This window comes from Musa acuminata, chromosome BXJ1-1, assembly GCF_036884655.1.
Source record: "Musa acuminata AAA Group cultivar baxijiao chromosome BXJ1-1, Cavendish_Baxijiao_AAA, whole genome shotgun sequence".
NCBI lineage: Eukaryota > Viridiplantae > Streptophyta > Magnoliopsida > Zingiberales > Musaceae > Musa > Musa acuminata.
The window spans coordinates 1,959,624-1,984,432 of NC_088327.1; the positions used below are offsets into that span (position 1 = coordinate 1,959,624).

The window sequence follows — 24,809 nt, forward strand, 5'->3', positions numbered from 1 at the left end:
GGAGAAGCGAAAGCAACGAGCAAACTCGAACAACGAGTTGCTCCTCTAATAAGGGACAGCAAAGGCAGAGAGGATCTCCAATGGCCTCGAGGCTCGGCTCTCTCCCTTCCCAACTCGGATCCCCTCCCCTGCACCACCGCCACCACCGTCGCTGCCGCCAGTTTCCCTCCGTCTCCTGGTGCCGAACGTCGACGCCATCGGAGCTCCGTCTCCTCTCCGCTTCTCCGTCCCCAGGCAAGAAACCTCCTCCATCTGTTACATATCTGTCAACGTTGGATGATGACAAGGAAGCTCTTCTAATTCGTCTGTGATTCGTTTATAGTAAATGATCTTGATACAAATCTATGTTTCTCATCGAAGATTGAAGATCGAAGTTCTACCGGAAAACAACGTCAATGGGATCTCTCATCATTGAGGTATATTGAGGGGTATTGTTAGAAGGTAATTCAAGAACCATATAAAATTGAAGTAGATAATTCAAGTCCTATAAAATTGAAGTAGGTAATTCTGAATTGCTATCAGAGTTGTTCAAACCACAGTTGTGGTCAAATCTCAAGTCATGAAGAAACGAATGAGAGATTTTGTCAGAGGTAAGTGAGGAAGATGTTCTTTAAGAAGCTACAGTTTCAATATTATCCGAGATTGACTGATTTCTGTTAAGTAGTTTGGCATTATGGTTCCAGTTGAGTATATTTACTTTGGAGCTTTCGAACAAGATTGGTCTATTTTTTTATAAAGCTATTGGAGGAACTCGTAGAAACATGAAATTGTAAGGTATTCTTTTGTAAGTTTATGTATTGCTACATTGGCAGTTACTACACAAATCAGTGACATGAATCACTCTTTCTCTCTAGAGAGAAACCATTCTCTTTAAATTATTTACTGGGTTGAATTCTAAGATGTTCCGTGAATGAGAACCCCTAATAACACTAACAAACATCAACTGAAAAATATATTAACAAACATTTATAGATTGATTAAGATTTAATTTTTGATATTTCTATATTAATTTAACTAAACAAAATAAAAATATTTATTTAAAGAGTTAAGGTCCATTTTAGCCCCTGTGGTTTTAGCCATGGACCACTTAAGCCCCTATGATTTACTTTTATCTAAAATAACCCTACATTTTAAAAAACGTAGCATATAAGTCCTTCCCATCAAGTTTGAGTTAACAGACGTTAGAGTATACTTACGTGGCATGATGACTCACAATAAACTATTAATATAATGACACATGTGATTTCAATTTAAAAAAGTATTAAAGTTCATTTTAGCTCTTGTAATTTTGGTCATGGACCACTTAAGCCCTTATGGTTTATTCGTGTTTAAATTAACCCATATATTTTAAAAAACGCAGCATATAAGCCCCTCCCGTCAAGTCTAAGTGAACAAACATTAGAATCTGCTTACGTAGCATACTAACTCACAATAAATCATTAATATAATGATATATGTAATTTGAGTTTAAAAACTGAGATCACCATCAGTGGCGAGAGGAGGCATCGTCGTGGAAATGACCACTAGCAGCAGCACCAAGTCATTGCTACCTAGTAGGGCATTGTACGCATGCAGCCTCTCCCACGCTGACAACGAGCTTAGGAGCTTATAGTCCTGCCTCAAGTGGATGTGAGTCGACCAGTCCGACACTAGGCACGTAGTGGTCTCCTAGCCCCTCTTCCTCCTCTTGGGCGTCTTCGTCCTCACCGCCTCCCACTTCGTCCTCTCCTACGCCCCCACCCGTCGTGCCTACAACATATTGGTCCAGCTCTCCGTCACCTCCGCCTCCGACCTCTCCTACCTCTGCCTCTCCGCCTTTATCCACCACTACGACCTCCGCCACTTCCTCTTCTTCGACAAGATAGACCTTAACTTTTTTTAAAACTTAAACTAAACGTGTCATTTTATTAATGGTTTATTATGAGTCAGCATGTTACGTAAGCAAACTCTAACGTCTGTTAACTCAAACTTGACGAGAGAGGCCTATATGCTACGTTTTTTAAAATGTATGGATTATTTTAAACACGAGTAAACTATAAGTGCTTAAGTGGTCCATGGCCAAAATCATATAAGCTAAAATGGACCTCAACCCTTTTTTAAACTTAAATTAAATGTGTCATTATATTAATTATTTATTATGAGTCAACATGTCATGTAAGCATACTCTTAACATTTGTTAACTCAGACTTGATGGGAGGGGCTTATATACTACGTTTATGAAAATATATAGGTTATTTTAGACACGAGTAAACCATAAGGACTTAAGTGGTCCGTGGCCAAAACCATAGAGGCTAAAATGGACCTTAACCCTTATTTAAATCTTTATTAATTTGAGTCCGACATCCATATTCAATCTATATGATATTCCAAATATTATGTGGAAATTCATACTGTTAGAAGCCATTTCTTTTTGTATTAGAACACTATGCTCAATGAATATGGTTTGTAGTAGACTCTTCTTATCAACACTGATAAAAATAAAAAAACCAAAATTCTTGTAAACCATGTTGCTGTAAACAATATAGTATGTTCTAAATATTTCACAAAAACGATACAAAGATGCACACATTAGCAATTCCTTTAAAATGTGGATGCTAATGAGGGCAAGAAGGCTAATGAATCCACTACAAGCTTAAGATGTTAAGGAGAGAGACTCTATTTTGGACTAGTCATCTTAACAAGAATTCTAGTCCTGCTTCAATATCTTTGATGTTGTTCTGTAATGTTTGGAACCAAGGTTCGCAATACCGTACCGTACCGGAGTTTCGATCTGGGCTCGATACTGGTATGGTACGGTATACCGCTCGGTACACCTGGGTGTACCGAGCGGTATATTCAGGCGTGCCGAGCACTGTAGCAGTTCTACAGTTCTACAGTACTGCTACAGTGTCGGAACGGTAACATATGGTCCGCGTACCGAAAGTCTGTCGGACCGGGCTGTCACGACCTTAGCTGGTTTTGCCTAAGGCGTGCGGCACCCTCGCGCGTCCGTCCGCAAAGGTCAGCCTCCCCGAAGCCTCCCATTGTCCCTTAGGACCAACAAAAGAGAGAACGGGTTAAAAAGAACGCCTCAATCGGGATCCACAAGCAAACATGTCCGAAAAACACTTCATAGACAATGCAAATTACAAACAGACTTTACAAGCTCTGAATAGTTGCACAACAAAGGGTAAAATGGTCCATTACAGACCGAAAAGCTCTCGCTCGTGTCCACTTGACACAACCTTTATTTACAAGCCTAAAAAGGCCACCAACCCAACTAACATGGGACTATTTAGCCTTCGGCCGCCCCTCTATCTGCTGTACAAGGCATGAACATGCCAAAAGACAACGGACAGACATAAGCATTACATCCAACATCTTGTTTAGAAGTTTGTCCGTTACATTCTCCCCCACTTATCCCTTCGACGTCCTCGTCGAAGCCTTTGTGAACACTGCAACTCTTCGCCTTTGCTGAGTCTTCAATCTTCCGCTCCAGCTGCAATGCGCCTCCTAGCTCCCAGCTGCTCTCCGCTGCTGTATCTGAGTAGTCGAACCTTTGATCCGCCATGCTGCTTCAACTCACCAATGACTCTGACTCTGGTGTGGGGGGTTGGCTAAGTTGTGTTGATCCTTGTTGATTCCTACGGATCCACCAAATGAAGGAAAAGACCATCCTTACTGCGCCAGTCTCTCAAAATTTCCACATGCTGCTTGAACTGGTGGATGCTTGTTGGAGCTTTAACGAGCATCGCCTCGCAAACTTCTGAAGTTTTGGGTCCTTCCTCCACAAAATCTGCTCATTGACTCTTCTTTCAGTTAGTTGTCACATCCAAGTAGGTTCGCATCACTTCCGCTTTCGATTGGCATTTCGTAGGGAAATGAGGCGGACAATCTACTCTCAGTAGCATTGATCACCGTTGGTGAGGATTTGACAACTATTGTCTTCCATTATCTTCGAAGGGTCTTTGAACTTGTGCAGCGCTCCTCTGCTGGATAGATAAGAGAATTGGGGTACTCAGTTTCGCCCATTCTCTTAAGAGTTGAGAAGGCAAAAGTTACTTGACTTCGCCCGCCTCCTCGAGGTTGTACTTCATGCATCGAGCTGGTTACTGGCCTTCGCCTGCTCTTTGCTCACACTTCTGAAGCACTTGAAGTGTTTGCACTCCTTGCGTTGAGTTAGCTACTGTGATTCACCTTCTCAATGCCATTGAACTTCTGGAATGCAAGAAGTTTTCACCCCAACTTGGAGTAATTCTCTGATAGATGAGGTCGCCTCTGGGATTGTACCGTCTTCTCCATCAACCCTGCCGCCTACTCCACTGAGTAGCAAAGGTACAGCACCGCGTACTGCCTGCTTCGTTCCTTGGTCGTGCACTCTTGCATGACCCGAAGTCCTTCACTTACGGCTATCTTGATGAGAAACTTGTTGACACCGGTCTTACGAAGTTTCTTGGCCTCTGCCCTTCAGCCTTGTCTCGGTACTTGGAGATTGCCTCTGCATGCTCCACCTCCTCTGCCCCTTTCACGACCAAGCGTTCTCCCTCCATGAGAGCAAGGGATCAATGACTTGCACGGAAGTCCCGCCTCTGCGGTACCATGGCGCTGCCATGCCCATGGCCCTACTATCCGTCGCCTCGCCTCTGTATCCCTTTTCTTCACAATCAGTAGAGATGTCTCCGTGGCACTCCTCTGAGTCCACCTCCATTCTAACTGATGCTTGATTTTGGGTAGCTAAGTCCCTTTGGACTCATCGTCGCTTCCTCGCCCCTTTCGACCCCCTGCTTCAACACCTCTGTGTTCTCCAAGCAGTCCGTTTGGTCGATGGAAAGACAGACTGCAACTCCCATGCATGGCCTCTGCCATCACGTTGTAGAGTTTGCACCGATTCTGTTCTCCTTAGCTTCCTTGGTAGCAACGTTCGCTTACTCGACCTTGTCCTCTGACTTGTCGGGCTCCCTTAAGCGAATATGAGCTTTGGAGCAATCCAACTCTCCAGTTGCTTCGATCATACCTCTGCATGATCAAGTCCCTCCCATGGAACTCACTGGTACTTGCATTCGAACTTTTCCCTTGGTGGAACTAAGCCCCCATATGCTGATGACCAAGGTTTTCATCCGATGCAAAATTCGATGCACGCCCGGAAGACCCGCCTCTGCGGTACCATGGCCTTCACTCCTTGAATCCATAGCCCTTCTTGCCGTCGTGTTGTTCATCGAAGTGGAGCTTCCAGTAACTCCCGATCATACCTCCATATGATCTCATCCCTCACGGGACAATGTCGTGTGCGTCGCATTGCCACAAACTGTTCCACCACGATCCGCTGCACCATGTCGCCTCCTGGTGACATCTCCATTGCATTCTGATCCTTGTGGAATAAACTTGAATTGTGAACCCTCCATGTGTGGCCTCTGCCAATACATCGCAGGGTCTCCTCCACTTTCGAATTTGTTCGCTCCTTTGGCAATCGACCTTCATCCACCCACTCTTGGGTCACACCTAGATGAAGCACCGCTCTAGGACAGTCCGTCGCCTAGTAGCTCCCGAAGTCCACCGACTTCACTATAGTTTGTGCACCATTGTCTGGATGGGCCTCTGCCCCTACCAGCACAATCTCCGCTGCGCACTGCTTCCTTCATGGCAACTTGAATGGAAACACTGTGGCATATTCTTCAAGAGTAGCCGCCTCTGCGTCCTCTTGCCCCGTGCTAAGGCCTCCTGAACCCAACTTCGCCTCCGCAAATTGAGCCGCCTTAGTTCCTCCATCAAATGCTCCTCCGAGATAAGGTGCATGTGCCCAGAAGCTCCCTTCGTCTTTGGCACCATGCAAGATGAGTCCGCTCCGTCAGAATGAAGGACCCATGGAACAACATGATCCTACCCTTGCCTCTGCAAGAGTTCATGTCTTTGACCTCTGTCTAAGGAAAGCACTGTGCTTCTGCTCCATGTTCCAACTTCTCTGCTGGCTCCATTCAGGCGGCTTGGGTACTTCGCCAAGTTACACCCGAGTTGCTCCGCTCCTCTTTTTTGCATTGAGTCGATGGTGGCCCTCGCGCCCACCATTCCACGGGTCAACCCTCCCTTGAGTCCGATCTCCATATCAGCTCTAAGTGTGCCTTCATTAAAGTTGTTTCAGGTCGCTCCCCCACTTGATCTCGCAATGCATCCACCAATGCATTCTCTCGAGCGAGATCATGCGGCAACTCCTCGCTGCTTGCTCGGTCCATTGAGCTTCGTGGAGTTGTTATTTGTGAGGTACTCCTCCTCAACATGTGAAGTCTGTCTCACATGATTCTCCCTCTGGAGTGCCGAGACTTATCCCTCCTGGTAACCGTCCCGTTGGAGCAACATCTCTCTTCGTTTCGGAGACCACCATCCCCTTGGACTACTCCGATCTGCTGAACAAACTGTGCATTGTTCTGCCTCCTGCAGACGCACTTGCTAGATTGCGCCTCCACGTCAATACAACCACCGCTGCACCCCTCAAGGTCTAGCAACATGCTGAACTCGTTGCACACTTCAGCCTCCTCCGGACGTATCCTTCGTATGCCGAAGAGAAAGTTTCAATGCTCCATGGTGCCGAGTCTCGGTCGCCTTGGGATGGCCACGAACATTCCATCGTCCGCATACAAGCCCATGCATGAGTACCAAATTCTTCGAGTTAGCAATTCCCCTCACCTCTGTGAGCTTTGCATAACTCTTTTGGTCGTTGAGCAACTCATTCCACCTTGGATGGTCTCATTCTTGCCAAGCTCCTCGCTTGCCTAGAGCACCATCAAGTATAGTTGTCAACGTTGAGTCGTAGCTCAAACTCAACCATCCCAACCTTTGTGCGCTCCAAATTCAACCAAGCTTGTCTGTTCTCGTGGTGCCTCTTGCGCGAAGGGTTGGCCATTCCTCTGAATGCCAATCTCGGATGCTCGCTCCTTTGAGCGACTCTTTTCCCTACATCTCCATGCCCGTTTTCCCTCAAACGGTCGCGCGTGTGCTGACTGCCCTCAACGCAGCCCCGCTAGGTCCCCCACGTTTGCATGTCAAGTGTTTCTATAAGTGCTTGTCCCGCTCTGATACCATAATGTCACGACCTTAGCTGGTTTTGCCTAAGGCGTGCGGCACCCTCGCGCGTCCGTCCGCAAAGGTCAGCCTCCCCGAAGCCTCCCATTGTCCCTTAGGACCAACAAAAGAGAGAACGGGTTAAAAAGAACGCCTCAATCGGGATCCACAAGCAAACATGTCCGAAAAACACTTCATAGACAATGCAAATTACAAACAGACTTTACAAGCTCTGAATAGTTGCACAACAAAGGGTAAAATGGTCCATTACAGACCGAAAAGCTCTCGCTCGTGTCCACTTGACACAACCTTTATTTACAAGCCTAAAAAGGCCACCAACCCAACTAACATGGGACTATTTAGCCTTCGCCGCCCCTCTATCTGCTGTACAAGGCATGAACATGCCAAAAGACAACGGACAGACATAAGCATTACATCCAACATCTTGTTTAGAAGTTTGTCCGTTACAGGGCGGTACGTACCGGTACTGCAAACCATGTTTGGAACCACTCTTGTGCCTTCTTTACCCTCCCATCATTAGCTTCAATATCCTCATGTTCACCCTCTTAGGCCACTTTCCTCTTTTGAAATGCCTTTGAGATAAGAGAACATATGCTAGTTTTGGGTTTTGGCCTTGGCACGGACAAGAGTTAAAGATTGATTAAAGAAGAGAGATGGTGAGATCTCTTGCTTCCTTCAAAGTTGTTATCACCATCCATGAATCAGATTCCTTATCATCAATACAACATAAGGCGTATTTATCATCCATCTGCTTCAGGAATCTGAAGCAATTCTTTACATCTTTCTCTGCCTTGTCAGGATGAACGTAAGCTTGCATCTTGCTCTGGGCAACTGTTTCTCCTTGTCTTCTAAAAATCATTTTGAGGCCTTTAATCTGATCCTTTTTTGAGATCATGCTGTCTCTCATGGTGCTAAGCAAGTCCAACAGCCTGATGGACACATCCAACTCCACTTCCACCATTTTCTTTTGTTTTGGATTCAAGAAGATCTGGTTGCTGCTAGGCAAGCAAAGAAGCTCCTTGATGCACCTGTACAGACCTTGGAGCCCTCTCAATCCCTTCCATATCATATAGGTTGCTGAATAAGATTTAACTACAGAAGACTTGACCGGCTGCAGCTCCTCTTCCACTCTGAGCATGAGGGGATGATCTCTCAGAGGCATGCTAGTGGATCGGGACATGGAAAAGCTGAACTGATGCCGCAGGGGAATCAACCATATTTACGATGTGATCTTGGAAAACCTTTGCCATTTATTATCAGCTGAACAAATAGGATGGGAAGATGTGACTGACCCTTGAACTCATCCTACTTGTAGACTCAATTACTTGGAGCAGATGGGAGGCAAATGGAATCTTACCAGCTCAGCTCAACCTGATATGTGAAACTTGGTATTTGGATTTGGTATCCTTTTTGCTAGGCAAGTCTGACTTATATCTCTGTTCTTTTTTACTATATTCCAGCTCCACATGCATGTGTTAGATTGTGACAGAACACCTCAATCTTTATTATATACATGTTTGTTTTTTGAATCTTTAACACGTCCTTTAAACAGATTTGGATTCTGAAGTCTGTGAGCTGGTTTCCTAGCCTTGTTGATCATTGTACTAATCTAACATACATGGGTGTTATATGTCTGCTTTTTAGGTCAAACCTTGAACATAGTCTTTATTATATACATGTTTGTTTTTTGAATTTTTAAATCTTACTTTAAACAGATTGGATTCTGAAGTCTGTGAGCTAGTTTCCTAGCCTTGTTGGATCATTTTACTAATCTAACATACATGGGTGTCATATGTCTGCTTTTTAGGTCACACCTTGACCATAAGGTTTATGAATAAATCCATGATCAATTGTGTATGCTAACTGCAAGTCACACTGGTGAATATATCGATAAGCAACAATCAGACAAGGAATCAGAAGAAGAAAAATTACATATGTGAATATATATATCTGTGTGTTTGGTGTGCATATGGTAGCAAAATCTACATGATGAGGTTCTTCGGAAATACATCTTTTTTAGCAAGACATTTGTCAAAGGATTTGAATTTACTTTTGAAGGCATTTTTACATCAATCATATTAAATGGATTAATAGGAGTACTTGTAATTGAAAATTGATCTTTTTTATCAGTATTGAAAAACTAATATGAAGAAGGATTTTATTTAACCATGTTTATCTGCTTTGAGGACATGAAAATATAATAACTACTGAATTCCAAATTCAATTTATTATATTAATCACATTCATGAAAGCCACATTGTATGGAATTTAAACAATTTTACAAATTATAAGAGGTGTCACATTGAAAATGATTTTGCAATAGGTTCATATACCAAGGAGCACCATGTTCAAAGAGATTGTTACCAGGCTTCTCATCTGTTATCTTTTATCTGACATTATTGATGAAATATTTAAACAATCTACTGTTTTCTAATCAATGCATTAGCTTTTTCATTTTCTAAAATAATTTTTAAAAAAAGCAACATTGCTAAAAATAGAATGCAAAATCATTGTGGACCACTTTACGGTGAACAGTATAGTGTGACAAAAATGAGACAACATACACGCATTAGCAGTCCCTTTAAAATGCAGATGCTAATGAGGGCGTATGGGCAAGAAGGCTGATGAGTTTATTACAAGCTTAGGATGTTAAGGAGAGAGACTCTATTTTGGACTAGGCTTCTAAACAAGCATTCTAGTCCTGCTTCAATTTCATCAATGCTGTTCTGTAATATTTGCAACTGATCTCGTGCCTTCTGTACCCTCCCATCATCATTAGCTTCAATATCCTCGTGCTCCCCCTCACAGGCCACTTTCCTTTTGTGCAATGCCTTTGAGATAAGAGACCATCTGCTAGTTTTGGTTTTTGGCCTTGGCATGCACAAAAACTGAAGAATGGACTGAAGAAGAGAGACGGTGATTTCTCTTGCTGCTTTCAAAGTTCTGACCACTGTCCATGAATTAGATTCCTTATCATCAGTACAACATAAGGCATATTTGTCATCCATCTGCTTCAGGAATCTGAAGCAATTCTTGACATCTTTCTCTGCCTTCTTGTCAGGATGAAGATAAGCTTGCATCTTGCTTTGGGCAACTACTTCTCCTCGTCTTCTAAGGGTCATTTCGAGGTCTCAAATCTGCTCCTTTATCAAGATCATGTTATCTCTCAATTTGCCAAGCAAGTCCAACAGCCTGACAGACATTTCCAACTCCACTTCCACCCATTTGTTTTGTTGTGGATTCACAAAGATCTGGTTGCTGCTAGGCAAGCAAAGAAGCTCTTCAATGCACCTGTACAGACCTTGGATCCCTCTCAATCCCTCGGATATCATATGGGCCGTTGAAGAGGATTGAACTACAGAAGACTTGACTTTCTTCAACTCTTCTTCCACTTTGAGCATGAAGGGATGGTCTCCAGAAGGCATGCTGGTGGATCGGGCATGGAAAGGCTGGATTGTTTTCGTAGGAGTGTCAACCATGTTTACAATGCAATCTTGGAAAGCCTTCGGCTTCTGACTGTTGCAAACAGGATGGGAAGATGTGACTGACCCTTGAACTCTCCCTACTTATAGACCCAATTGCATATTGCAGATGGAGGCAAATAGAATCTTACCAGCTCAGCTGAACATGATATGTGAAGCTTGGTATTTGGATCCGGTATCCTCTTGTCCAAACAGGTCTGACTTTCTCTTTTTCTTTAACTGTTTTCCCAGCTCCACATGCATGTGTTTGTTTGTGATAGAACACCTCATAATCTTTATTATACACATGCTTGTAGTTTTGATCTATAGCTCATTTCCAAACTACGTTAGTTTTGTAATGATGAACTTTGGGTAAAGGTATTGAACTACCCTGAGATGCACGAGTGTCATGTCTGCTTGTTAGCTCACAACTTGAAGATAAGATCCATTATTAAATATTCTATATTGGTCGCTATACACATTGGCAAGTAATGCAATAGCCAGCAACCAGACAGGAACACAATACATGGGTACAAAAAACAATAGATAACAGGAGATATCAAATGGAGTTAGAATTATTATTAGGCTGATTCGATTTAGCAGTGTTATAATTATTACATGAGTGTTATATGCTGGCTTGTCTCTCCAACACAATCTGGCAACAGGTACACTGAAAATGAGTTATAATGACAATGATAGTCAGCTAAGCTAAACCTGTACGTGTGCATCATTGCCTTTCATGATGGATCTTGTAATGAATGACATATATAAGCAAGTTAGTTTCTGCTTATAGAAATCATACATCTTGGGATCTGAGACAGGCTTTTAGGTATGCTTTTATTTAAAATGTATAAAATGCCATAAGTCCACCTGTGATCTAACATGAGTTTGAATGATTATCCACCCTTTTGCATGAAATATTGTTGTACTCAATAATCAACAACTGGATGAAACAAGCTTATGATGGTGGCTGTGTTATCACATTGTTTAACAAATGAGAAGTAAGAAAACAAGATGTATTCTTGTATGGGTTACATTTGGGAAACAACATTTTTTGGTAATTCCTTTCTAGATTAACTAATTCACGTTATGCAGTTCTGATCACATTCTTCCAAAGGTGACCATGTTTATTTTAGTGCAATGAAAGGAGAATAATCTAGTTTTTGATGACAAGATTTAATACAATGAATATCTGTATAAATTATTTACTGTGTTAAAATTAGGGTGAGCTTTGGTACAACATTAAGATTACTCCTACGTAGTCTGAGTTATGAGGATTTGAGTCATGAAAATATTCTTATTACTTATAAAATAAAGGCAAAATAGCCTTGCTGTTTGTAGGAAATAGGCTATGTACATTGATTCGCTTGGGATCCCCATTAACAAGAGATTCATGTGCAGCTTATAGGAATAAGGTGAAATAATCTTGCTACTTGTAGGAATAAGACTGCGTACATCTATCAGTTCCACACACCATGTAAACAAGAGCCTCATGCATTCAGCCATATTGCAATGTGACAATGATTGTCTGAATAGTATGTTGATCAATGTTTGTAGAATACTTTTTTAATATAAAATTTGTCAATGGTTTTGGATTTAGCTTTGAAGATTTTTCACATTAATTATCTAAACAGATTAATATTTATTCATAATTGGAAATCATTCTTTCTAATTGATACTGAAAAGAATTGTGAAAAAAATGGTTTATTTAACCATGTGTTTTTGCTTCGAATACATTATGAGAATGTAATGAGTACTAAATTTCATTTTCAGTTTACAATATTACCCACCTTTGTGAATGCCAAACTTGTGGAATTTAGATAATTTTACAAATTACGACAGGTGTCACATTGAAAAAGATTTTACAATAGGCTCATATGCGCAGAGAGATTCTTACCAAGCTTCCCATATGTTTGTTTTTTTTTTTCCCTACTAATGAAACTGTTAAACTATCGACAGTTTTCTGATCTATGCACTAGCTTTACTGGCTTGTAAAATAATTAAACAAAGTAAAGGAAACTCTGATAAGAATAGAAAGCAAAATTATTGTGGACCATGCTTTAGAAAACAGTGTAGTGTTATAACTATTTCACAAAAATGATACAATATGAATGCATTAGCAATTCCTTTAAAATGTGGATGCTAATGAGGGCATATGGCGAGAAGGCTGATGAATTCATTACAAGCTTATGATGTTAAGGAGAGAGACTCTATTTCGGACTAGGCTTCTAAACAAGCATTCTAGTCCTGCTTCAATACCATCAAAGCTGTTCTGTACCGTTTGCAACTGATCTCGTGCCTTTGCCTTCTGTACCCTCCCATCATTAGCTTCAATATCCTCATGCTCACCCTCGCAGGCCACTTTCCTCTTGTGCAATGTCTTTGACATAAGAGACCATCTGCTAGTTTTGGTTTTCGGCCTTGGCATGGACAAGAAGTTAAATATGGACTGAAGAAGAGAGATGGTGATTTCTCTTGCTTCCTTCAGAGTTCTGACCAGCATCCATGAATCAGATTCCTTATCATCCGTAAAACATAAGGCATATTTGTCATCCATCTGCTTCAGGAATCTGAAGCAATTCTTAACATCTTTCTCTGCCTTCTTTTCAGGACGAATATGAGCTTGCATCTTGCTGTGGGCAACTGTTTCTCCTTGTCTTCTGAGAGTCGTTTCAAGGTCTCTAATCTGCTCCTTTATAGAGTTTGTGCTATCTCTCAAGGTGCCAAGCAAGTCCAACAGCCTGACAGATACATCCAACTCCACTTCCACCCATTTCCTTTGTTGTGGATTCGAGAAGATCTGGTTGCTGCTCGGCAAGCAAAGAAGCTCTTCAATGCACCTGTACAGACCTTGAATTCCTCTCAATCCCTCACATATCACATGGGCAGTTGAAGAGGATTGAACTACAGAAGACTTGACTTTCTGCAGTTCTTCTGCCACTCTGAGCATGTAGGGATGATCTCTAGAAGGCATGCTGGTGGATCGGGCATGGAAAGGCTGGATCGGTGTCGCCGGAGAATCAACCATCTTTACAATGTGATCTTGGATGGCCTTCAGTATGTATTATCAGCAGAGTCGCACAAACTGGATGGGAAGATGTGACTGATTCTTGAACTCTATCTACTTATAGACCCAATTTCATACAGCAGATGGAGGCAAATAGAATCTCCCCAGCTCAGGTCAACATGATATGTGAAGCTTGGCATTTGGATCTGCTATCCTCTTGTCCAGACAGGTCTGACATATTTCTCTTTTTTTTAACTGTTTCCAGCTCAACATGCATGTGTTTGCTTGTGATAAACTGTGCGTGGTGTTTGAATCTGTAGCTCATTCCAAACTACGTTAGTTTTGTAATGATAAACTTTGGGTATTGGACTACCCTGAGATGCGTGAGTCATCTGTCTGCTTGTTTGCTTACACCTTGAAGATAAGGTCAGTACTAAATCCATTATTAAATATTCTATACTGGTCACTTGGCACATTGACAAATAATGCAATAACCAGCAACCAGACAGGAAATATAAAAAAGAGTGGAAAAAACAATAGATAGCAGCAAATACCACATGTAGTTTGCAAAGTACGTCATTAGCAATCTTATAATTGTTAGGCTCAAATAATTTAGCAATTTTATAATTATTATGAGTGTTATATGCTGGCCTGTCTCTCCAACATAGTCAGATAACACGTACACTGAAGAGTAATAATGACGATAAGAGTCGGCTAATCAAACCTGTACATGTGTGTCACTGCTTTTCATGATGGATCTTGTAATGATATATCTAAGCCAGTCGGTTGCTGCTTTTATGAATCATACATCTCGGGATGTCAGACAGGCTTTTGAGTATGCTTTTATTTAAAATGTATGAAATGTCGTAAGCCTGCCTGTGATTTAACATGAGTTCACCTGATCATGCACCCTTTTGTGGGCAATCTAGAAAAAAAAGGTTTCTGTCAATTTTTTTCTTCCTGTTTTTGAGTCATGAACCTTCTCTTGCATCAGTCTTGAAAATTGTGTATTCATAATTATTATCAGCCGTTGGTTCTGGTCATTCTCTGCCTTCTTGTCATAATGAATGTAAGCATGCACCTTCGTGCTTTGAGCAGCTATTTCACCTCATCTTCTAATGGTCATTTTGGGGTCTCTTATCTGCTCCTTTATCATGCTCTCTGTCATGGTGCCAAGCAAGTCCAACAGCCTGACAGACATCCAACTCCACTTCCACTGATTTCTTTTGTTGTGGCTTCAAGAAGATCTGATTGCTGCTATGCTAGCAAAAGAAGTTCCTTGCTGTACAATGAGATCTCCAAAAGGCTTCAGCAAGTACCATCAGCTGTGGACTAGTAGAGCAAACAGGATGGCTATCTTTGAATGACCCTTGATTTCTCACTGCTTTTAGACCTTGTATCCACTTCTCTAAACAGGTCTGACTTATTTCTCCTTTTTAAAGTTATTCCATCTCCACATGCATATGGTGGCTTGTGATGGAACACCTCATAATCTTTATTATATACATGTTTTTCATTTGAGTTTTAACACTTTAAACACATTGGATTCTTAAGTCTATGGTTTTGCTTTCTAGCCATGATGTGGATTGTAATAATGTAAGATGCACTGTTGTCATTTGTCTGCTTGTTAGGTCACATTTTAAAGGTCAAGAATAAATCCATGAACAATCCTGTATACTAAGGACAAGACACTGGCAATCATGTATACTAACTACAGTTGCTAATGACACACGTTGCAGAAAAGCTGATCCGATTATTATAACAGTAGGATATTGTGAATAGAGACTATTTTGGATTAGTGTTCTAAACAAGCATTTCAATCCTGTTTCATTAACCTCAATGCTGTTTTGTAATGTCTGCAACTGATATTGTGCCTTATGTATCCTCCCATCATTACCTTCAATGTTCTTCTGCTTTCGCTCACAAGCTTTTTCTTTTTATCTTTTTGCAATGCCAATAAGAGACCATCAGGTAGCTATGCATTTTGTCCTTGGCATGTGGACTAGAAGATAAAGATGGATAGAAGAAGAATATTGATGTTCACTTTTGCATCACTTGAAGTCCTGATCACCAATGTTCATTGATCATTGCCCATGTCATGTGTCAACATAAGATGTGTCATCCATCTACTTCAATATTTTTTAGCAATGTGAGCATGCATCTTGCTCTAGGCAACTGTTGCCCCTGGTCTTCTAAGGGCTATTTGAAGATCTCTGGTCTTCTCCTTTATTGTCACCATGCAATTTATCATGGAGCCGAGCAAGTCCTACAGCTTGACAGACCCATCCAAGTCCACTTACACCCATTTATTTTGTTCTATGTTGGAGTATTTACTGCTATGCAAGCCAAGAAGCTCCTCGATGCACTTGTACAAACCTTCAGACTTGATCTTCTGCAGCTCTTCCTCTACTTTTAGCATGAGAGGGTGATCTATAGATGGCTTGCTGATGGTACAAACATGGTAACACCGATTGGTGTTGTAGGAGGACCAGCTATACATATCAGTATGTTCTTGGAAGGCCTTTGGAATAAATTATTAATTGAAGACTACGGAAAAGAAGGATGTGAAGATGTGAAAGAGCTTGGAACTTCGCCAACTTAAAGACCCAGTTTCATGAAGCAGATGTGAGGCTAGTGGAATTTAACTAGCCAATATGGTACATGAAGCTTGCAATTTGGATCTTGTAGCCTCTTCTTCGAACAGGTTATGTTCATTTCTCCTTTGTTAAGTACTACTTAGTTCCACATGCACGTGTCAGGCTTGTGATGATACACCTCACCACCTATATTTTAAACATGATTGTAGTCTAGATCTTAGACACCTTCTTCAAACAGGTTAGATTCCATTGTTTGTGAGTTAGTGTTGTAGTTTTGATATTGATTATTGTACTAATCTAAGTTGCATGAGTTTGATGTCTGCTTTCTAGGCTACACCTTCATGCCAAGCATGGTTTATCTTATCGGTCCGTACCGATGTACCAATCGGTCATCGGTATGGTATTTACCAAACTGTACCGACACATGATATGGTGGAGCGTACCAACAAACCGGTATGTACCGTCTATACCGATCCTTTGTTGGACCAGAACATACTGCCCATACTGGGCGGTACTCTGCAGTATGGTGAATCTTGATGCCAAGGTCAAGATTAAATGGAAAATAATCATGTATACTAATTACAAGACACATTTGCAAAGGGCAATAGTCCATAACCAGAAAGCAAGGGCACTTGATCAAGTATCCTAGTGACTACAAACTAGAAAATAAGGCAATAACCAACAACCAGAAATTAGTAAAAGAATCCATGTATGTGTCTTTTAAGTACATGTGTGGCAATCATAAAATTTAAGCAATGGGATGTTTGGACTTTGGACTGTTTTTTATCAGAGTTTTTGAAGTTATAATTTCAGTCATAGAGAAGTAAATGCGATGCCTTGAGGATTTCCAGTGTAAGCAGTGACTTGAATAAGAAATCTGAGTGAATTCTTGAGACAACAAGAAGATCGTATTGGATTTTAATAGTATACAGATTACTGTACAAAACTGTTAACACTGATCAGCAGATCTCCTAAAATCTGGATGCTGATCATAGCATACAAGGTTTCATGAGCTACTTATGAGCTTAGGATGTTAAGAAGATGGACTCTGCTCTGAATTAGCTGCTTGAACAAACTTTCTATTCCACTCTCAAGATCTTTAGTGTTGTCCTCTAGCATTTGCAATTGATCGTGGAATTTTACTACCCTGCCGTCACCAACATCTTTGCAGGATATGTACTCCAGCGAAGCATGCAGTGAGAACAAATCTGATCTTTCAATTCCATTTCCATCCTCCTGCTCCCTCTCGCATGCCACTTGCTTCTTGCTCAATGCCTTGGAGACAAACGACCACCTTCCTGTCTTTGGTCGTCCTGCCTGCAATGACAAGAAAGACGGCACTAGATGGATGAGAGACAATGTGATCGCCTTCAGTTCCATCAAGAGCCTGCTCACTATTGGTTTTCCACAGTCCTTGTGCGCACATTTTCCCTCCACCTTCAATGATCTGAAGCAGTTCTTCACATCCTTGTCTGCCTTCTTGGTAAAACGAAGGTAAGCATTCACTGTTCTTTCTGCTGCAGCAACATCTCTTCTTCGGAGCGCCAGCCGAAGGTCTTTGATGTGCTCTTTGATCATAGCCAAGCCATCTTTCAAATCACTGCACAAGTCCAGCAATCTGACGGACCCATCCAATTCATCTTCCAGCCATTTCTTCTGCAAGGAACAGTGGTTGCATGGCAAGCGAAGAACCTCCTTGATAGATTCATACACAGCCGCAAGCTCTCTTAGCCCATCGGAGATCATCTGTGGCGATGAAGGAGAAGATGTTGCTACAAAAGTCCTAAGCTTGCACAGATCTTCTTCAACTCTAAATATCACAGGGTGAGGTCTGGAAGGCATGCTAATGGAACGGAGATTGCAAGGCTGGGATGTCATATTTGCTCCTGGCCAAAAGTAGGGGGGATCACTCAAGTTGTGTGACTGCTGAAGATGATCAGAGGAAATATGTGTATCCGATGGGGATTCATCCTCAGACTCCCTCTTCTTATAAACCAGCATGGATACCCAGAGGTTGGTCAGACGAAGGGGACAACAAGAATCCCTCTTTCTTGAGTTGTCATGTGATGCCAATGTGGTTCTTGGCTTGCAATGTGATTTTTGTGCCATCACCCAGCATCTCATTGTTTCATCAGTTGGCAGCAAAGAAGCAAGACAAGATTGGCAATAATTATTATTGGTGGGTACAACCGAAAACCACAGGGAGAATCTGATGCACAGGTGCAGTGTACACATAATGAACTGCTTTAAGTGAGTACTTGTTTATGATGCACAGGTGCTGTGTGCCTGCTTGTCTGCCCAACGCTCTTGTAAGTCTCTCTAACCAGCCTCTGTCATGGTTTGCAGGATGAGCTGCATGTATGAGTTGGGGAATGCACCTCTTGCAGTGATCTCAAAGCAGGATTGTCTCCTCATCATAAATGGTTCCTAGGTATTATTATATTCGAGCTTCACCGGCTAATTCTGGATCTCGAGGTACATCTGCATGAAACGATGCCATCTTCCCACCTGTTCTCAAGGTAAGCCTCGTTCTCAGGCTTGTCGATATATTTCTTGCTTGTTGTAAGAGTCCTATGCAGTCATTGATAGATATGGGAGAGGCAGCCACCGACCATCAAGATATCACTTGTCCCACACGCCACTTTAACCTATCCGTCACCTTGCTTTCCGACGTGTTATATGGGACCCATGAGGTATGCTATACAACATTGATGGGAAAACTAACTTAGCTAACGATTACCGGATTCGACGTATAATCCCACGACTCATTAATGATCAGTTGACGCATATTACAAATAAGTCCCGTAAGTATATTCTTTGAGGACTTGACTTGATATATTCTCCAACTTGAATTCACCAAAATTAAGACTCAGATCATATGTAGCCTTTACCACATAAAATTTATTCATATGATTGTATCTGAAATATTCATTATTTATTAAAATTTTAAATTGGAATAGTAGTTTATTAATATTTTAATTTAATGAAAAATAGTTTATTAATATTGATTATATTTTCGTACTGGATCATCTAATATTGTTTCCCCAAAATTTTACATGTTATTTCTGGTATTTTTGTATGATTGAAATCATTATTCTCGAATTACAAAAGTTTCCGTAAAAAAATTAATTTGAGTTCGGGTCCGGACCGAACCAAAGCGCGGTCTGATCAGGCAAACCCAGCCGGAATCAGCCTGGACACGGGCGCGACGTGGGTTCGGCCCACATCCTGGCCCGACGCTGTTCGGCTCAATCTCGGAGCCTCTGGCTCAGAGGCCGGCGCGGGTCGACCCAGTCCTGTGTGGCCCCGTTCGGGCCGATACGGCCCAGCACCTTAAGCGCCAGCGGAGCCCAGCCGACAGCCCCTCTTGTGATCAGCACGTGCGGCTCACAACCGCCGGTTTCATCCCCTTGCAGGCTCGGCCAGGGTTGACGCCAGGATTCAGCCCACAGCTTCTGTGGTCACCGTTTTAGCCCAGCGAGAGCCGAAGTGACCACTTACTGAGGCTGAACCAAACCGGTTTTATCGATTTTGATCGGTTCAAGCCTCTTTAACCTAAATTAGATATAATCAAATATGAAGATTCCAGACTACTTCTATGAGAATTTTAGATTGATTCAATTAGATCCTAGTCGAATCTGAGTCCAGATCAAGTTATCAACTATGGTTGCAAGTCAATTGAAGTTTTGATTAAGAGATGACTTCTTATATTATTAATGTATGCATATGAATTTGATGTGATATGTCGATAGTCGTGGAACTTATCCATGGTCAAGAAGGCCAGTATATTGGTAGGAGATGATTGTTAGATAGTTCCTTTCGAAGGAATGTATTGACAGGTGAGGCATACTACAGTATCTACGATCGGGAGTGTAATATAGTTTCTCTCTATCTACTGTTTAAAGAAAATAGAATCTAACGAACAAAGCATCCTCATTCATTATTGAAAAAGTGCTCAACTAGAGTCCGACATATGCCAAATCTTCATACGATTTGAGATTGAACATACTATCGAGACTAGTTATTGAAATTTATGATCGAATATTTTGATATCGATTATAACTTACCGATAAATATTTGTACATATCTTATTATTGATTTTGTTATATATCTTAAGATGGTGATTACAAGGTTCCTACTCATCATTGTTGATTCATGTTATTAACGTGTTTTTAGAGTAGCTTTCGTATTCTAATATTGACTCTGGTGTCGAACGGAGCATCATCTATCGTTAGGTAGCACTGAAGACCTATAATTTTTGTGGTTCTAAAACATGTCATTAAGATTTGATTGCGTGATGTGAGATCCTATCATTTAAAATATGTTTAAAATTTAAATTAAAAAAAAAAGTTAATTTACATAGTATTTTTGTGTGAAAAATATCAAGAAAAAGAGGACATGGAATGTGATAAACAAACTCGTGATTGGTGCATATAACTATCAGAAATGTCCTGTCGAGACATAAATGGATTTAATTAAGTTGATTTTGAGTACGAATCAGATCAAACGTCAGCAAAGAAATTGGAAACGTTGAGAGATGGAATTAAATCAGATGCAAGTAAACAAAAAGTTGAAGTCAATTGATTGCCAACCTAATCCATGATTCATTCACACGACACGCATGTTATTCTCGTGCCTGCCTGCGAACAACACAAGTCACGTCTGTCTCCGCAACATAAAGTCTCAATCCACCACTTTACTGGTCCACTTTTCCTTCAAAGAAAATTAAGAACAGTCAATCGAAAGAATCGAGTGATGTCAAGTTTCCTTAGAAAAATCTCATTCACTCTCGTAGTGGAGGAAGGGGAAGAAGAATAAGAAGTAGAAGACAAGTGATGTGGATCGAACAATATAAAACAGGAGGAAGGTGTTAGGTGAATAATAATGATGTGAAGGACACAGATTAAAATAGGACAAAGAACAGTCCCACCTTGCTGACTACTGTACAAGTTAATTCTGCTTGTAGGTCAATTCAATTCGTGAATTCCGATGTGAAATTAAACTAAGGAAGTTCACACTTGAGGTTCGAGAGCTCCTGTTGTGGACATGCAAGAACCAATGAAAATAATAGAAGAAATTTGGCTGTAGCAGCAACCAACTTCGCTGGCCGAAGGCAAGAGCGAAGTTTCGCTTTTCTCACCGTTCTGATACCATGATGAAAATAATATAAAATAAAAATAATTATTGAATAAATAAAAAAACTTAAATATATTAACATGTCCATCTCCTATTTATACATATTAAGAGGATGAATTTTTCTCAACAAATAGAGGATTTTCTCAACAAAACAGAGAGATTTTTTTAATATATTATAAATAATTTTACAGTGCAGGTTAATTGAATTATTAACAAAATCGAGAGATAAGATTTACGTAAAAAAAGTCCTTCGAAAAAATTAATCTTCTACCATAAAATAATGAGATCATAAAATTTATTAAATATCATATGAAAAAAAATTGAGCAGAAGAAGAAATCGTAAGCATATATACCGATTAATTTAAAGAGTATTGTGTTTGGATCAACCTCCCGATCGCCTCTCTACTAAACTAATAATGATCATTACGATCGTTCAAAGCGACCACAAACAGTACACAATTAGGTCCTTACTAGCTTAGCTCTTTCTCAATCAAGATCATCACCTTCGAGTGACAATTTGATCCTTACTAGTTTAGCTCTTTCTCAATCAAGATCATCACCTTCGAGTGACAATTTGATCCTTACTAGTTTAGCTCTTTCTCTATCAAGATCATCACCTTCGAGAGTGACTATCAACCCTCCTTCCACTCCCTAAAAAATGAGAATCCTTTTCGACCAAAGTCTTCCGACTACCAAAAGAAATGGAGGGAGAAAAATCATTTTGATCCACGTACCGACATAATCATTTGTCATACAATTTGTCACATTCTCGAACAATCATTGGCTTTGAATCAGCTTGTGAGTTATATGAGATGTATACATCTTAATTTTTTATCCTTTGATCCACGTACGGACATTCACATTATGTCTGGTTCAGTAAGATCCAAGTATCCATGATCAAATCTATCATAAACTTTAATTATATTTAAAATATTTAAATTACTATATAAATATATTTTTTCTTCTTCTTCTTCCTACTATTATTATGTACTGAAACTGAATTGAATTGGAATCAAAACCGAGCTAAACTAATAATCTTGATTTCTGATATATATATAATCGATTCCAAATCGACCCCAAAAGGATTCTCAATTATCGATTCCGGAACCAAAACCACCGATTCCAGAATCCAATAGGATCAGGTGTTCTTTCTTTAGTAGATACGAGGATTCCTAAAACAGTAAATAAAAATACCAGGCTGGCTACCGTAGACGGCCTAAAATGCCTATCATTGGACGTCTACTGTGGCACGAGACGTAACCCAGTAATCCAACACACGTGGATCGAACGCTACTACACATCCAACTGGTACACCAAGTGGGCACCTGAGAACACGCTTTGCCACACTCACATGTACTATCGATGCCCTTCCGCTGTGGAAGAACACGGAAGAAGTCTTCTTCTTTTCGAGCTTATCCTGTGGTGCAGACAAAGAGACACAGCGGAAGGCTACTCCGTTTCAACCTCACCGTCATGCACCGCTTTCAGACGCGGTTCGCCCGGGGCTTTGTCGTCCCCGTTGCATGTCCCACACGGCGCAGCACAGTGCATGCCACATAAAGCAAACCCGACTCCAGCTTTTCTTTGGATCATCGCAGATCCAGGACCATTCAACGAGCAGAAACCCCTACCCCTTTGTTCGTTACCTCGCCATGATTGCTCCCATGGTCATCATTACGAGCTCAGCAACAGAGGGAGAGAGAGAGGAGGGAGAGCACAGCAAGCAAAGACATCACTGAGTTTTGCAGCAGTAGGCTAGCAGTACGTACAATTATAGTTGTAAGAGGAGGCAGAAACAAAAAAGGATCGACCCATGGCGGGGAATACAGTGGATAAGTACATGCAATTCCCATGCTCTCCTCATCCCCGTCGGGGGGACAAAATAGCTAAGGACCAAACCACAGCAGGGATCAGCATGGCTTCTTACTACCGAGTGATCTCAGCTTGGAGGGTGGACTTTAGGCCGACCTGCTCCATTTCCCAGCTCAGTTTGGCGACTACAGCATCCTCCACGGGCACGTATTCCTGCAGTATGACATTGAATAATGGGTGGTGTTTTCGCTTACAGTCTAAAGGGGTACGAGGGAATACTATATTAGACAGGGTAGGGGAGGAGAGAGAGAGAGAGAGAGAGGGTTGGGGGAGAACCAAGTCATTACCTCGAGCTTTTGGACGAGGTCATTGGCGGTGGGGGCGGAGACGAAGATGTGGCGCTGATATGGCTGGATGAAGCCGTCCTCCACGGCCTTGTCGATGAAGGCCAGCAGGGAGTTGTAGTAGCCGTCCACGTTGAGCAAGCCCACCTTCACAAACACCTTGCTGCGTTAGCGTCATCTCTCTCATGGAGCTATTGGGGGTTGGGAATGCTTACAGGCTTGTTGTGGATGCCGAGCTGCGCCCAGGTGATGACCTCCAGAAGCTCCTCCAGGGTTCCGTACCCACCTGAAGAGAACTCAGAGCAGGAGATAAGATCGAGAGGTGGTGGGTAACGAAAAGAGGAGTAGTTTTATGGAGGGGGGTCGGACCCGGCAGCGCGATGAAGGCGTCAGAGTGGCGGGCCATCTCGGCCTTGCGCTGGTGCATGCTGGCCACCGGCTTCACCTCCCCAAGCGTCTCCCCCGTAATCTGATCGCCATACAAACGCAAGAAATGATTCATACAGACATGGAAATTAACGAGAAGGATCTAATGAAGCGAACGACAACCTCTTTGGCCATCAGAGTTCTTGGGATGATCCTGCAAGAAAAAGAAGACGAAAGGTTAGAGACGATGCATCTGAAGGAAGAGAGAGAGACAGAGAGAGAGACGGTGTTGTCTGTGCTAACCCGATCACGTGGCCACCACCATGATGAACAGCTTCGGAGACCAGACCCATCAGCCCGACGCTGCCGCCTCCATACACCAGATCGACCTTCCTCGCCACCTGAGCAGGAAGGAAAAGAAGGCCTCAGCAGCTGCGCGCAGCAGCGCAGAGGAAGTAGGTAGAACAAAGACCACCATAAAAAGGTTACCAGCTCCTTTCCCAGCTCTACGGCAGCATCTTGGTAACAGTTCCTCTTCCCTGTGCTGCTCCCACAGAAGACACACACCCGCTTGAACCTTGAATTCCCCAACTTCACCTCCGCCATTTCCCACCACGCCAACAGGGTTTTTACTCGAGAATCCCCCACCCCCTCCTTTTCTGCCTGGCTGTGGCTTGGGAACCGCAGTTCTCTTCTCGAGATCCCTTCACTGGCCCCTGCCTTAAAGAGAGCTTCTGATAAGATGTGAACCAGTATATATAAGCCTTTCCTGGCCCTGTCTTTTTGATCTTTCCACTGCCCTGCACACCAAAGACAAAACGGGAAGAAAAAAATGAGAGAGAAAGAACGAAAGTGAGGTGTTTCATCAGCCCACGTAAATGCATATGTCGTTCTCAGCTCCTTTCTCTTGCGTACTTCTCGGAACACGGAAGATAACAGTATGGCAAGCTCAAATACACGGTAGAATACAGAAGATTCGAATGTTGTTGTGTGTGTGTACATATGTGCATTATAGAGAGAGAGAGAGAGAGAC

General features: G+C 41.9%; 2 protein-coding genes and 1 long non-coding RNA gene across 3 annotated transcripts; 1 reads left to right on the plus strand and 2 right to left on the minus strand.

Moving 5' to 3' along the window:
* The first annotated feature begins 94 nt into the window (after positions 1-94).
* Positions 95-15,074, plus strand: LOC108952572 (uncharacterized). The gene is made up of 5 exons (XR_010480951.1): positions 95-234; positions 361-590; positions 8,369-8,470; positions 10,115-10,730; positions 13,125-15,074. It is a non-coding gene; the product is annotated as an uncharacterized LOC108952572 (long non-coding RNA).
* A 1,577-nt stretch (positions 15,075-16,651) lies between these two features.
* Positions 16,652-18,363, minus strand: LOC103980822 (uncharacterized). Its single transcript, XM_018827518.2, has one exon. The coding sequence runs from the start codon at positions 18,351-18,353 to the stop codon at positions 17,136-17,138; it is 1,218 nt and encodes a 405-aa protein (XP_018683063.2). The 5' UTR covers positions 18,354-18,363; the 3' UTR covers positions 16,652-17,135.
* A 4,610-nt stretch (positions 18,364-22,973) lies between these two features.
* On the minus strand, positions 22,974-24,629 carry LOC103979623 (cytokinin riboside 5'-monophosphate phosphoribohydrolase LOG1). Its single transcript, XM_065088292.1, has 7 exons — positions 24,266-24,629; positions 24,080-24,177; positions 23,960-23,990; positions 23,780-23,879; positions 23,626-23,696; positions 23,414-23,557; positions 22,974-23,279 (listed from the first exon to the last, which is right to left on the minus strand). The coding sequence occupies exons 1-7, from the start codon at positions 24,380-24,382 to the stop codon at positions 23,181-23,183; spliced, it is 660 nt and encodes a 219-aa protein (XP_064944364.1). The 5' UTR covers positions 24,383-24,629; the 3' UTR covers positions 22,974-23,180.
* Positions 24,630-24,809: the final 180 nt, after the last annotated feature.

Coding starts and splice junctions, on each gene's coding strand:
- LOC103980822 (XM_018827518.2), bottom strand. CDS start 18,353: ATGTGTACACTGCACCTGTGCATCAGATTCTCCCTGTGGTTTTCGGTT.
- LOC103979623 (XM_065088292.1), bottom strand. CDS start 24,382: ATGGCGGAGGTGAAGTTGGGGAATTCAAGGTTCAAGCGGGTGTGTGTC. Junction 23,558..23,625: donor TCGGCATCCACAACAAGCCT/GTAAGCATTCCC, acceptor GTGTTTGTGAAG/GTGGGCTTGCTCAACGTGGA. Junction 23,280..23,413: donor ACCTCGTCCAAAAGCTCGAG/GTAATGACTTGG, acceptor GTCATACTGCAG/GAATACGTGCCCGTGGAGGA.